General features: G+C 38.0%; 1 protein-coding gene across 3 annotated transcripts in view; it reads right to left on the minus strand.

Annotated features, from left to right (window-relative positions):
* Positions 1-14414, minus strand: part of KIZ (kizuna centrosomal protein) — a 128183-nt gene that overhangs the window by 13132 nt on the left and 100637 nt on the right. For 2 of the 3 annotated variants that reach the window (XM_079123559.1, XM_079123561.1), the window contains 2 exons: positions 3898-4002; positions 1712-1808 (listed from right to left, as the gene is read on the minus strand). In XM_079123559.1, the coding sequence (XP_078979685.1) occupies positions 1712-1808; positions 3898-4002 (202 nt within the window). The remainder of the gene's footprint in view (positions 1-1711; positions 1809-3897; positions 4003-14414) is intronic. The other variant, XM_079123560.1, reaches the window with a different exon arrangement.

Consider the following 14414-nt stretch of genomic DNA (forward strand, 5'->3'; position numbering starts at 1 on the left):
TGGGATCCTTAAATGTAAGCCTTTAAGAAATTTCAGTGAACCCAGGCACAAACAGCAAAACCAGAGCTCTCCAAAGCCCAGGGTGGGGTATTAACAATACCAAACCCAGCACAAGAACCAAACTGTGACAAACAGAGCACCAAACCCAGGCACTTGATGGCCAAGTCTTTTCATCACTGGATTATTATCAAGTGTCTAAAACCAAGGGTTCATTGAAGGTCTTTTGAGGTTTTTTTTTTTTTTTTTTTTTCTTAAAGCTGATGATATTACTTGTAATTCATTATGAAATTAATTTTATGAAGAAGCAATAGTAATAAGAAAAGATCCATGCCTTAATTTGTAGGACAAAGAAGTTCAATTTTAGTTTGGTGAAATATAGACATGATGTGAAATTATTAAGCTGAGAAAATGTTCTGTAAAACCCAATTACTTTTGAATATATTAAAAATTACCCAAAGATCATATATAAAGTAAGTTTAAGAAGAATTTGGGTTTTTAGTGTCTTTAAGCCAAACTGTATCATTAACTCTGAAAGCTATCTATAAATTTATTGTCCTTTAACAACTTGAATTTATAATATAGTCATAACAATATAATACTTTAACACTTTTCCTGACCCAGTTATTTCCCACTTTAACAATATGGATAAAAACTTGAATATTAAAGACAATAATTTCTGATAATTAAATGAGCAATCTGGATGCTTGTCAAGTTCAAAAAACAAGAATTTTAGAAAAACTCCCTCATTTTATTATATTTCAAGTTCTAAAATATTATGTTTTTACAAAATATAAATCAAAGTAAGATTTTTTAAAATTTTCATTTTCACTTCATTTCAATATGACATTTCTGGATCAGATCATTTTATATTACGGGACATACTACATAACATTAGAAATGTAAAGTTCCTGTTTCAAAATTTCACTAGGGTCAAGTACAAAATTCAAATGTAATGCAATCATCTAAAGGTCATCTTTTTAATGAGCAATGCTATTACAAAGGGAAACTTGCTATGCTGTTTTAATGGCATTTAGCCTAAGTAAAAGGGCAGATAATTGCTTATATTCCCATCTATAAATTCTTTCTACGACTTGAAGGCACTGAATGCTTAATATTTATCCTGATGACAAATTCAGCACACAACTCACTTATCATTGTTCAAAAACTTACACAAGATGTGCCATCGTTTAACAAATGTAAAAAGAAAAATTTTGTTCTTTAAGTAAAATAAGAAAGTGCCAGTAAAGGCAAGCGTACTGTAGCCTAAATACTTGACATAAAAGAAGAATACAAAATCTAATATCCAACAATTGCTAGTTTATATATCAGCGGTCTCAGAAAGAAGAAACATGTCACTTTATTTCTTTTAAGGCCTGATGTTTTCTCTCTGCCCTTTTTCTGACAACCTCCATTGTGTGGTCTCTAAGCAGTCCTACTGCGAGCAGCTGTAGACGCTAATTTGTGGTTCACTGAGGTGTCAATTGAGTCTTAAACCAAGGAAACAACAGCTGCAAAACAATACTTGGCTCTGGTGCAAACATTTTCAAAGGTAGACTAAAGTTTCAACTGTTATTTTAGATGAACAAAACCCCAAACCATCACCCCTCCATCAAGTCACAAAACAAAATAATATGTGGCCAGAGTTTAATTCATTGCACGGTGACATTTCTCATCTTGTTGCTGCTATTCAAAGAGGCTTTCACGACTTTACCTTGACAAAAGACTTCCTTCGCTAGATGAAAAACTAGCTTCTGAAGCGATTTTGTGAGTTGTCTTTGTCTTGAGTGTACTGCTGCCAATATTCAAACCTGTGGTAAGCACAAAACACGGAGAGCAAGCCTTAGCGGCTGTGCAGCAATGGAAGAAATGAATGATGAGCGGCTTCCCACTAACTTAGGTAAAACAAACACCAACAGAGAAAAATGTTGTTCAAGCCAAAGAAGTCATGGGAGCTTCTGGGGCAGACTGAAATGTTTCTAACATACTGAAAAGAAATGATACTCAAACAGAAGCCACAAAATGTAAAAAATAAAGCCACCCAAAGAACTCTATTTTAAATGACAAAGATGAATGTAGGTATAAGCACAAAAGTCTCTATGATGGGATGGAGTACTGGATAATTCAAATTGTTATGACAAACAGGCAGTGACAACTCACCAAAGTATCATGTGCTGGGAGCCAGGGTTCAGAAATAATCGACAGTCCTGGATGACAGTTACCTACCCCATCCACTTTTAAGCCCCTCTGCCAAATCCTATTTTTCACACCACAGAGGAGAATGAATCTCCATTGAAAACCATCAAGGCCACTCTTCCCAGTTTGAAAAGGTGGAGGAAGAAGATGCACAATCCACCTCTGCCTAGGGCTGGAGGAACTGAACTGTCTCCACTGTTCCCAGCATCCCTGATCTCTGCTTCCTGGGTGTCTTCAGCCTTGGATATTTTGCTACATGTCTGGTTCTTAGATGGCAGTCACTTGAGATCCCAGATAGATAGTGCATGGGCATCTTAGCAAAGGATTTGTTGAGTTTCTAGTCTGTAACCTGTTTGCCTTTATGTAACCTCAGTAGCAAAGCATTTCTCTGAACCATGTTGTCCACATTAAGCCTGAACAGAGTTTCCAACATGCTTAATAGGAGATGGACTTTTGGAAATGAAAACCTAGGCTCAAAGTTTAAGTGGCTTTCCACAGTGACACCCTGAGACAGAGACCTAAAATATCTGATTCAGAAAGTAACTGAAAAATACACTGCTTCTTTCATAGTTAGATTTGGAGGTAGAATTTAAGTTCAGAGCACACATTTCCATCACTACCTGTAACAGTGCTGTGAAGTTCCCCTTTACCTTCCCAACTGGCCTTCTGCTTCCCATTGGAGCTCAGAGGAGAGGAGGGATAAAAAGGTAGTTCCTGACCAGAAGTAAAAATGAATACCAGAGGTCCTATCTAACTATAATGACTGCCAAGGCCACCAGAAGCACTTGTGTCTGCCTGCCCACCTTCCTTCATCCCTTCTTTCCATACATACTGGGGATCGATCCCATTGGTATTTTGCCTCTGAGCTCCAATCATTTATACTTTTTATTTTGAGACAGGGTCTCACTCAGTTGCTGTGAGTCTAAGTTGCAAAGGCTGACCTCAAAATTGTGATCTTCCTGCCTCAATCTCCCAAATTGCTAGGAACCTGGCTGTACTTGTGATTCCAATACCGGAACATTTGGAATCTCGTAAAGTATGTAGTATAATTTGCAGTGTGGAGTGAGGGGACTGATTTGTAAAGTATCATTTTACTTATAAATACATTAATAAAATGTTAATTATTAGTATATTAATAGTACTATACTTTTTGATACATATCCAAAGGACTACAATTATGCCAAATTTATTCATCTTTTGTACCTGTACAATTAGGTACCAAAATATACTGACCAAAAATATTTGTGGAGTCACTATGTGTGTTTGCTAAGCAGCTGTCATGCTCAAAGCAAGATTTATAGTCTTTTCGTTAAAAGAACTCAAAACCTGCAAACATTCTAGTGATGGAGGGCAGCCCAGCACATTGCCCATTTGATGATTAAAGAATGAGGACAGGTAGAGAAGAGAAGGAATTTGGGGCATCTCCTTTGGTGGTTAGTGACAAGCTACCACCATGACATGGCAGGCAGAATCCAAGGTCTGTATGGGGTACTGCCACACTGGGCCAGTGCACATTCAAAAGGGAAGACTTCCAAATGACTACTTCCCTAAGATGAAAAGGTGCTCATTCACTCTGATCCACGGACAGACTGCTACAAAGTAAGTTCTAGAAACCTTCAAAGAATGACCACCCTTCCATGAATTCAGTACTGGCTGCTGCCCTAGGACCCTGTGGCTTTGAGTGCTGATTCTGCCCTTATTTACCTGAAAATTGTGATGTAGAAGCACGTGCCTTTGGAAATCTGTCTTCAGTTTGATTTGTATTATCTTGAAGGGTAGACTTCTTCAGTAACTTGTAGGCTTTTGTTTCTATAATTTAAGAAAAGCACAGAAATACTGAATTTCCTACTGCACAGAGAAGTTTCTTAAATGCTTCCCATAATGTTAGTTTTTCAAATGCATAAAAATTACTTTTTTTGAAATGTTACCTTTTTAGAAATTCTGAAAAAAACAACAAACACAATTTAGTTGAATCCAGGTTTCAAGACTCAAAGATGAGTTGTAAGAGAACATTTGAGGCAGCAAATGACAGTTATTTGGGGGGGTGGGCCTATGGAAAGGTTAAACATCACACTAAAATAGATCTCTTTCAACCAGACCTTGCAGAAGCATCCCCAGGAATGAATTAGAAGAGACAGCACTGACTTCCTAGGTGGTCAGATCACTAGGGATGCTCCTGCTCCAGATGTCAGGTTCTTGCCCTGGAGCTGGGAAGTTCTGGGAGAGGGCTGGGTGAGTGGTGAGAGGGTCAGGAAGGACAGTGATAGCAGGGTAAGCTCAGAGTTCCACAGCCGAGGAAATCTAACCCCATGTGGTAGAAGAAAGAAATATCTGAAGAGAGCAAAACCAGATGTCCAGAGGGATCAGTAGCAGTCTAAACCTGGCTCAGGTTCACAGGATGCCCTTGGTCATGCAGGGTTTCTAACAGCATTTCCTGCAAGTTACATTGAAGGTTGTTGGGAAAAACAGAAAACAAAAATTATGTAAAGGACCCCAGTGATATAGCCTTTTCCATTACCTTACCTCTTGAGGACATCTGCATGAAATGGAGAACAGAAAGTTAAGCGTTTTAGCACAGACAAGACAAGCAGCATCCTTGTCCACGTCTTCAACATGGCCACTGCTGACAGGGTCAGGAATCAGTTGTATTCCTGCTTTTGTTGGCTCAATTTAAGAACTTAAGTGCAGCCTCTTTATTACTAAATAAAAACTACTATTACACTGAAGAATAAAGTATAACAATCATGCTTTAATGAGAATCATTCAAGTTAAAAAACAAGTCTTTGAAATGAGCACCATACTTGGAAATATTAAATGTTACATAATTAAAATATTACAGATCTGGTAGTCTTAACTCTGAAGATAAGAAATCCTAAGGCAACACTTTTTTAGGCTACTGGATTATGAAATGAATTTGATGTGATGGAACTAGCATTTTGAAAACATTAATCAAGAAACCATGAGATTTAGGGAAAATATTGCTTTGTGCTTTATAGTGTGCATGAGTGTTGGCCTAGGGCAGGAAGTATTTCCTGGTGGAAGAATGGCTCCAATGGGATGGCTCTGCAATCCTAATATTTGTATTACTGCCAATGTGTTGTTAAGTGATTTGGGGAGGGGGAAAATCAGAGTGTCTGAATTTAAAGGTAAAAAAAATCAGTATAAAAGGAATTTTAAAAAAAAAGTGTTTTATTTTATAAAAATCAACCAGAAAAGTTTTTCAGCTTTTAGGATACCAGTCCAGATCTTAATGACCACAAGTTTATTACAGTATTCAATTAAATTTATTCAATCAAAAAAAAAAAAAAAAAAAGACAGCAAAAATTAAAATTTTTAAAAAAGAATAAAAAATGAAGTAGCTATTTTAAAAAAGGCTCCTGGTTCCTGGCCCCTGGAAGCTAAGCCAATGTTTATAATTCCTTTCTACTATTTTCAAGGTAATAATCATCTGACTCCAGGGAGACTCTTCTGCTTTTCAGAAGCTGGGTTGTGTCACAGACTTTCAGAAGAGGATTTCTGGGAGAAATATCAGGTTCATGAAATAATTTCAGACTGGGGGAAATTAAGCATTCTGACCAAACATAAGTCAATGCTGATGTTATACTGGTCTGAGAAGGGAGAAGATTATCAGTGTAAAGTGAAATGACTTTAAACAACACTCTAAAAAAGATGGGCCCTATTCATTTCCCTCACACTTTCTATCTGGTTGCTTTCCTTTCCTTCTTGAAGGACTTAGGCTCTGTCATCAGGTTTTCCCTCAAGGCTGCCCAAGTCTGCTATCTGCTGACCTACAGCCGTGGGGGAAGATGGCTCACTCTCCTATCACATCCCACCAGGATTACCCTTTCTCAACCATTATTCTCTGGTATTGCATCTATAAGCCTACTGTGCCCCTTCTCCAATCAGAGAGTCATTGACAGTTGCCTGGAGAAAATAAATTTTTATCTAGGATGCAGTGGCCCTGACCTGAATAAAATCAGGCTGATAAAATCAGGCTGAGGACTGGGCACATCACTTACTACCTGCTCAGTGCATGCTTCTTCTAATGATTTAAGGACAAAGTGAAGCTTAAAAGGAACAAAGATGAAGTGCAAACACTTGGAGGAATTAACAAGAACTGAGGCAGGACCACAGACACAAACCAGCTGCAGGAACAGGACATTCTGTATGGAGAGTTAGATGTATCAGAATTAAAACAGTTCTCCCCAAGGCATGTATCACTTATTTTAGTCATAACTGCTGCACAAAACAACATATAAAAGATCAGGAGATGATCCAAAGAAGAAAACCAAAATTAGTAAGGTTTGATTTTTAAAAATCAGGAAAAGTTAAAGGATAAACAGCCTGCATAGAAACAAGGTTGGGTAAGAGAGGGAGAGCTCAAAAGACATAGATATTGCAAATGGAGTAGACAGGAAGGGTTCTATGATTGCAGATACCTTTTGGGGCCAAGCAAGTACACAAAGAAGTGACTCTAGTCAGGTGGACACAATGAAAAGGGAGAGCAGCAGGCTGGGTGGCACACCTCTGTCCACAGGATTAGCTGGTCCCTGGCTATAGCCTATTGTTGCCAAGTGGGAAAGTGGGCCTAGCTTTGTCAGATTTGGACCTTTTTTTTTTTTCCCCCTTTACATGAAACACTGCATGGGCTACAAGAAACATATTAGCAACCTAGAAACTAGATGTTAGTGAACAAATTTTATGTTTTCTAAAAGTGGCACAAGAACACTTAGGAAAATTGCAGCCAAAGGATACTAGCTAGATGCTGAGAAAAGCTTTCCTGTTGAAAGGGTTGAAACCCTAGAATATTATTCAAGGGAGGCTGCAACAGCAAAGTAGCTATCTATATTAAAGGGACCAGGTTGCAGATTCTTTGAAGAGAATACTTTTTGCTAGGGGTTCTCAAACAATTCAGACATCCTCAAACAGCCTAGAAGACCAGCCAGGATGCCAACTTCGTGATGTAAAATACACATGAACTCCAAGTAAATCATAAGTCTGAAAATTTGAGAACAGGGTGATCATTAAAGGCTTCACTTCTTGTAGCCGTGACTTAGAACTCCAGGAAAAGATTTTCTCCCATCAATAATATTAAACTATCAAAAAATATTAAGTAGTGAAAATAATGAGATAAAACAAACATTTCTAGAGGATTCAATTATTTTCAGTTGGAATATTCTCATATACACAGAAACAAATACACATGTGCTCAAACCTACAGTTCTGAATCACAGTCAAGCATCTATTATATACTTGAATCAGTGTCAAGATTTAGTTTGTAAAGTGGAAAATACAGCAGTTTCAATCCTAAAACAAGGCAAGGGGTTCCATCCTGTGCAGTACCTAGCTCCAGGAGATTAAAATCTATCATTGTCTATTCCAGACTGATGCACAATAAGATAAATATATTGTCCCCAACTTTGTTACATAAGCTGACTGAAGCCATCTTCTACCTTCCTGCACAGTGCTAAAGGATCACTTATACTATTTTCTTTTTCCTTTTTGATATGCATTTTGTGCCTAGAAAATAGAAACAGCTAGAAAAAGAAAGTGAAAACCTGAATAAAGAGACGTAGGAGAGAGATGATGTTGAAGAGAGGAGAAAGAAAAAGCCTAACTTATCTTTTATTCTCTTTTATATGCAAATGTACACCTGCTAAAATACTTCTAAATCTACAAATAAAAAGAAGAAGAAAATATCTGATGAACAAGTGCTTTTTGCAACCCATTACAAGAGCCAGATAAAGGCGTGGTTCATCAGCCTCTAAGGGGCGTCTGGAGGTAGAGAATCTGCCCATTGCTTTTGCAGAAATCCTTAATGAAAAAAAGAAAAGTTGGGCCCCGAAAGGAATAACAAAGGGAAATGCAAACAATACTATTACTAAGGCAAGAAAAAAACGACCTGGAACCCACGAAGAACTGGGCATCTTCGAGTAAGGATAAGCACTATTCCTACATGAAGTGGGTAGAAATTTTAAAATTAAACTTGAAAAATACTTTATGTCTACTGGATTCCATAGTACTATTACTTGCTTTTGCAAAATAAAGTAAAACATCTAAGACATATTTCTTAAATTAATTTAAAAGACAAACATCATCACTGAAAATCCAGAAATTATAATCTGCTCAAAAGAAAATGATAAAATATTAGGCTATAGGTACCTTTTCAGTTCTTAAAATCTAGAAAATTCACCTATATTATAGGACTTTAAATAAAACTAAGTCTATGAGTGTGAGATATAGAAGTTTTGGTCCAAAACAGAAATTATTCTTCACATATAGACTTTCTACGATAAACTCAATTCCTCTAGTAGACTTGTGCCTGCAAATTTAGTGTGGAGGTTTCTCTCTGTGGTTTCACCAAGAGAGCTGATGCATGAGATGAGAAACTCCTAATTCATAGGAGCTGCCTGGGGATGCCCCACAAAACAGAGATTTACATTACAGCCTTAATTTTTATGGAGCAACTCAACACTGAAACTTGAAAATATATGCCAGGCTTGTAACTGGTCTCTAATGAACATTCCCAAGATGATCTGAGACATTTTGGGGAATATTACATTAAGCCTTCTCTATCATCGAGTTCTGCAACCAGATTCAAACACAGATTGGAAATATTTGGGAAAAAAATGCATGTGTACTGAATATGTAGACTTTTTTCTTATTATTTTTTCCTAAACAAGACAGTATAACAACTATTTACATAATATTTACACTGTATCATATATCCAAGGACATCTAGAGATACCTTAAAGTATGTGTGTGGGTTATATGCAAATACAAAGTCATTTTATATATGGGACTTGCAGTCTTTGTGGATTTTGGTATCAAGAGAATTCTGGAACTGATGTCCTATGTGTATCAAGGGATATACTTCCAACACGGTTCATGGGAGGTGATTTTTCATCTCTCAAACTCATGGAACCCTTAACTTTTCAAAGCTGGAGTAATCTTGATCAGAAGCTAAAACTTTTTTTCTGGTGCTAAGATTGAACTTAGGGCCTCATGCATGAAAAGCATGTGCTATACCACTGAGCTATGCTCCCAGTCCTAAATAACTTTTTAAAAACAATATTTTAATCAATTTGTACTCAATAATTCATGAGATGAATCAGAAATAATGACAACACCAGTATTATCTTTATAATCTAAAGAAAGACCAGGAATAATCTGTATGGGATAATCTAGATGTTAGAAATGTCAAATACGGACCACCCCCTCCACTGGCTATAGCCACCCCTACTCACCCACCTCAATTCACGTCCACCCAGAAACTCAGAATGTATTCTTATTAGGAAATAGGTTCTTGCAGATGTACTAGCTAGAAGGTCAAGATGAAATCATTGTGCACTTCTAGTGGGTCTTAAATCCAATGGTTGATGTCCCTTTAATAAGAAGAAACGACTCAGAGACAGAAAAGAATATAATGTGAAGATGGGGGCAAACACTGAAGTTATGCCACCACAAGCCAGGAGCCATCAGAGGCTGAAAAAGGCAAGGAAGAATGCTCCCCCGCCCCTGTCTCTGGAAGTCTCTGGAAGGGGCACAACTGTCCTGACACCTTGATTTCAGACTTCTGCATCCAGAACTGCAAGAGAATAAATTCCTGTTGTTTCAAGTTTATGTTTTGTTTTCAAGGTAGAGTTGCCCAGGCTGGTTTCAAACTTCTGGAACTCAAATGATCCTCCTGCCTCAGTCTCCTGAGCAGCTGAAACTACAAGTTTGTGCCACTATGCCTCACTATGTTTGTGGTACTTTGTTATAGTAGCTCTAGGCAAATAATACACCCTCTGACCTCTGATTTTATCAAAATATCTAAACTGTGACTTCCTTTGTCTTTTAATTTGTCTCCTGTGCAAAATGTGGGTGATTCAAAACACCTTTACAAGGGACAAAAAACCTTTACAAGGGACTATGATAGCTTTGAGACATCTGCTGTATTCCCCAAACTAGGAATTCATCTGGATGTGTTAGAAAATGCATATGCCTGGGTTCCACAACCCAAAGGTTCTGATGTAATTGGTCAAGGGTATGTCATGGGAATTCCACATGGAATTCTACTGTGCAACCACGGTGGAGCATCTCTCTACAGAAGCACTTAGAAGTTAATTTCTTTAAATGCAGAAGCATCCAATTAACAGTACTCCTCAGAAAGGTGTCTTTTATTCTTTAATGACCCCATTAACTAAATACCACCACCCAACAATGAAATAAGGAATGTTGGTTATTGGAAGTAGCAGAGAGAAGGTCCCATGGGAGAAGCCCTAGCAGGCTGACTCCTGCCCAAGAGATAGGGCCATGTGGACAGCAAGGGACAAACACACAGCATATGATGGCTGCCCTGGTTTTATAGATGTTGTGGATTCCCTGTCCCAGGCACAGCAGGTAATATGTCTCCACTGATTCTAATTAGCAAAGTACTTCTGGGACAAAACAGGGGAAGTACATTCTTAGCAAAATCTTGGTACTGGAGATGATATGCCACTATACTTTGAAGGAGGACCAAAGTTGTCAGTGAAGTCTCTTCTTCCAAGATAGATCTAGTCACCGATGACAACCTGGCCATTGTACGTTTCCAACTCTTTTCAAATTTGTATAAAACTCAAATAACAATGTTTGGGGAGGTAGTTTTCCAGAACTCCAAGTGGCACCCTGCAAATCTATGCTGACCCCCTGGAAAGATGCTAAATGGATGTGTTAGTATGATCTGAAATATTTCAGCTTGCTAAAGAATATCAGTGAGGAATAGCACAGTGAGGCAATCACTTTCAACACAGCTTGACCAAGAGAATTGGTGTCAAAAGAATGAGAGGCTGAATGGACATTCTTAGAGGCTTAATCCTCTTGAGATAAAAGCTGAGAGGCCTTTTCACATGGAGCTTAAGGAGATGAGTTTTGCCAGGATGGGCACGTGGGGTGGGAAAAGTGTTGGTGGAGTAAATGACTGAAAGAGATAGTATTCTGGCCTGAATCAACAAGCATTTAAGGAAACTCCTTAATATCCCCATTTTTATTCATTTGTTTGACAAATTAAGTGCCCACTATGTGGGAAACATTGTGTTAGGTGCTGGATTTTTATGAGATTTAGTGTAAGCTACAACGAAAACTCATTGCTAAAAGGAAAATTTAGTGTACATATAAAATTGACAACATGGGGAATTTGGAGAGTATAAATAGTTCAAAAGGTGATATTCTCTCAAAATCTTGATAACCCTCACTTTCCTCCTGGTATGAGTATTTCTGGGAAACACTGTTCAGAATTTCCTTTTACCTGCACACTATCTCAGAGGCCTATCTGTGCTGACTTGCCCCACTTTGGAAAGGGCATTCCTCTCAGTATAACCTGTACTTGGAAACTGCTGGGAGCTGCTCACTTCTCTAGACATAGCCCAAGAGAAAGAAAAGGTGTGGCTTTGTTCATCATTGCTTTCAAAAGCATTCTTGTGAAGCTCACCTTTGTTATGATATACACTGATATTCGATTGAACCAGATATCGTGTTGCAATTGCCTTTTCAGTAAAACAAGAGACAGGGTGACAGAATAAAAGGAATTCGAGATTCAGATCCTAAAGTCAGTTTGATTCCTGATCCAACACACTAGTTACATAGCCCTGAGCAAGACATCCTTTCTAAGTTTCTGTTTGACCACTGTAGGATGAGTTACTAATATTTACCTTACAGGATTATTATGAAGATTAGAAATGATGGAGGTTTACTGAGGACAGGGGCCTAGTCTTTGTTGTCCTTGGTATCCTAGAATTCAGCAAAAGATGTAATATAAAAGCAAATGATACTACTTATTATACATAGAAAACTATATGTAGATATCAACATTAATCTTTAATTTCTTCCTGGATTCTTTAGTGAGAAAAACCAGACAAATAAAAGATGTAGATTGTGTTAACAATATTGGATCATTCAGACTATGGGAATGTTTACTCTGGTTTTGTGTATCGATCTGTGTACAGGAGGGTTTCTATGTACATCTTAGGATAGAAAACTCAGGCTTTCCACAATGGTGATTAACAAAGCAGATGCCTTTGGAATGACAGCAAAATCCTTAAGGATGAGCCCCTCTGCCAAGAAGACTCAAGTTTTGGGGTAATCAGGAAATAAGAAGGGGAAATATAAAAGAATGTTGGCATATTGATTCCTTTAGTATAGAATGAGAATTATGATCTCAGCATTAGAATGATACCAAAGTCCCCAGAAACAGGAATTTGTTCCTCATTGCCCGCTTTAGAAAGCCATGATTCCTGTCATGGTTAAATAACCAGCACAGAATCTTAACACCTAGAAGACATAGCTTAGTGTTGCTGAACTGAAGAGCTTAAAAGTTTTTTTGTTCAAAACTACACTCTATAATTGTGTTCTAAATGTTCTGCCTTGTATATGGCAGTCTCTCAAATATTTAAAGATAGCAATTGTGCACTTCCCAGGTTAAACATAGCAGGATGTTTCATCATTGTGAAAATGGTATAACTTCAGAGTTTCACACCTGAACCTCTTGTACTTGCCCTGGATCCCACGTCAGCCTCCTTCTTTACTACATGTCTTGTGTAATGGCTGCAAAGCTAACAGACACAGACAGAGGGACCCACACTGAAGAAAAGCACTTCTGGACTATTCGAAGTTACTAGTACTAGGAGCGATGCTGAATGCCTGTAATCTTGGTATTCAGAGGCTGAGAGCAGAGGATAGCAAGTTCAAGGCCAGCCTTGGCAACTTAAGAGACCCTGTCTCAGAATAAAAAATAAAAAGGGCTGGGGTGTAGTTTAGTGGTGGACTGCCCTAAAGTTCAATGCGTAATTTAAAAAAAAAAAAAAAAAAGTAAAAAAAAAAAAAGTTACTACCGTAACCTTCCGGTCAATTTGAGGAATTGCTTTAACAAGTAGCTTTGAACTCAAACACTTGGGTGTAGTTATACTAGAGTAATCCAAAGTCTCATTAGAAAGCAATCTTGTCCACCAGGGAGGTTCCCACAAAACAGAACCACAAGAAAACAACAAAGATAACTTTATTGACAAAAACTGCCCCCATTAGATTGGTTTTCAAAAAAATTCCCCACATGTGTATGTACTTCCCACTCCATGTTCCATGAAACATTAATTCTATTGGCTGTTAATAGGAAGGATTCCATTTTCAAATAGATAACTTAGTGTAAACTCTAGGTTCATACTTTTAAAATAGTTTCTCCACTGAAGGTCTTCTGCACATCTTCAGTATGCCTCTGCATTCTGTATAATGCAGAGGGAGACAGATTATGCAGGATTTGCCCACAAAAAAATGACACATTATTGGAGTGTTTTCTAGGTAAAGCATTGCATAGGAGACATTTTGGAAAATGCTGCATTGTCCATAAACACTTATGAAGCTGCATATCAGGGGAGGCCTGCTGCCTGGTGATCAGGTGCCCTGCAATGCCCTCAGCTGTGAGCACATGAGGGCTGCTGGGGGGGCAGGCAGGCATTCATGGACAGAGATCCAGTTTTGATCAATGAGAACCCAGGAGCTACTCCATCAGCTTTCTAAGATTCTTTTCTACAGGTTTCCTCATGGGACTAATAAGAAGTCCCAAAGTAACATAAAACTCTCTTTAAGATTCCTTTTTGATAAGTTAAACATCCTTCTGGATTCAAATCATCAACTATGTTCTCAAGTGGAAATGTTTTGCAAGAACTAATTCAGTAGTATTAAATCACAATAGAACGATGTTTGGGCTAGTCTTGGTCCCAGGAGGCTACCATTACTCAGGGAAAGAAGACCAACAACACTACTATTATTCTATTACTACACATCAGAGATAATATGCATTGAGCATCTAGTATCCACTTGGCAGATATATATGGCAGCATTTGAACTTGAAGACAATCATTTTAAGTCTGTTTTCTCTATACAAAGGCTCAGTGGGTGCAGAAACAGAGGAGGGAGTGAAAGACATTGATGGCTGATGCCAAAGCCCAGGCTCAACTGCTACACTGCCTCAACTTCGAGAGGAAAGTCTCTGATATTCCTTTTCTTTGGAATATTTTAGAAGGAATTCAGACCATACAAACACAACCAGTAAGCACCTACACAAACATAAAACTCCAATACAACTATTATAAAGCGGTGGGTAGACTGTCTTAAATCAAACTATATACCTTGCCTTACTCTGCTAAAAGACAAATCTCTAAATAATTATGCCAAAACCACAAAAATTTAATAATGGTCAGGAACTG

The sequence above is a fragment of the Sciurus vulgaris genome (genome assembly GCF_902686455.1).
Source record: "Sciurus vulgaris genome assembly, chromosome: 2".
NCBI classification, from domain to species: domain Eukaryota; kingdom Metazoa; phylum Chordata; class Mammalia; order Rodentia; family Sciuridae; genus Sciurus; species Sciurus vulgaris.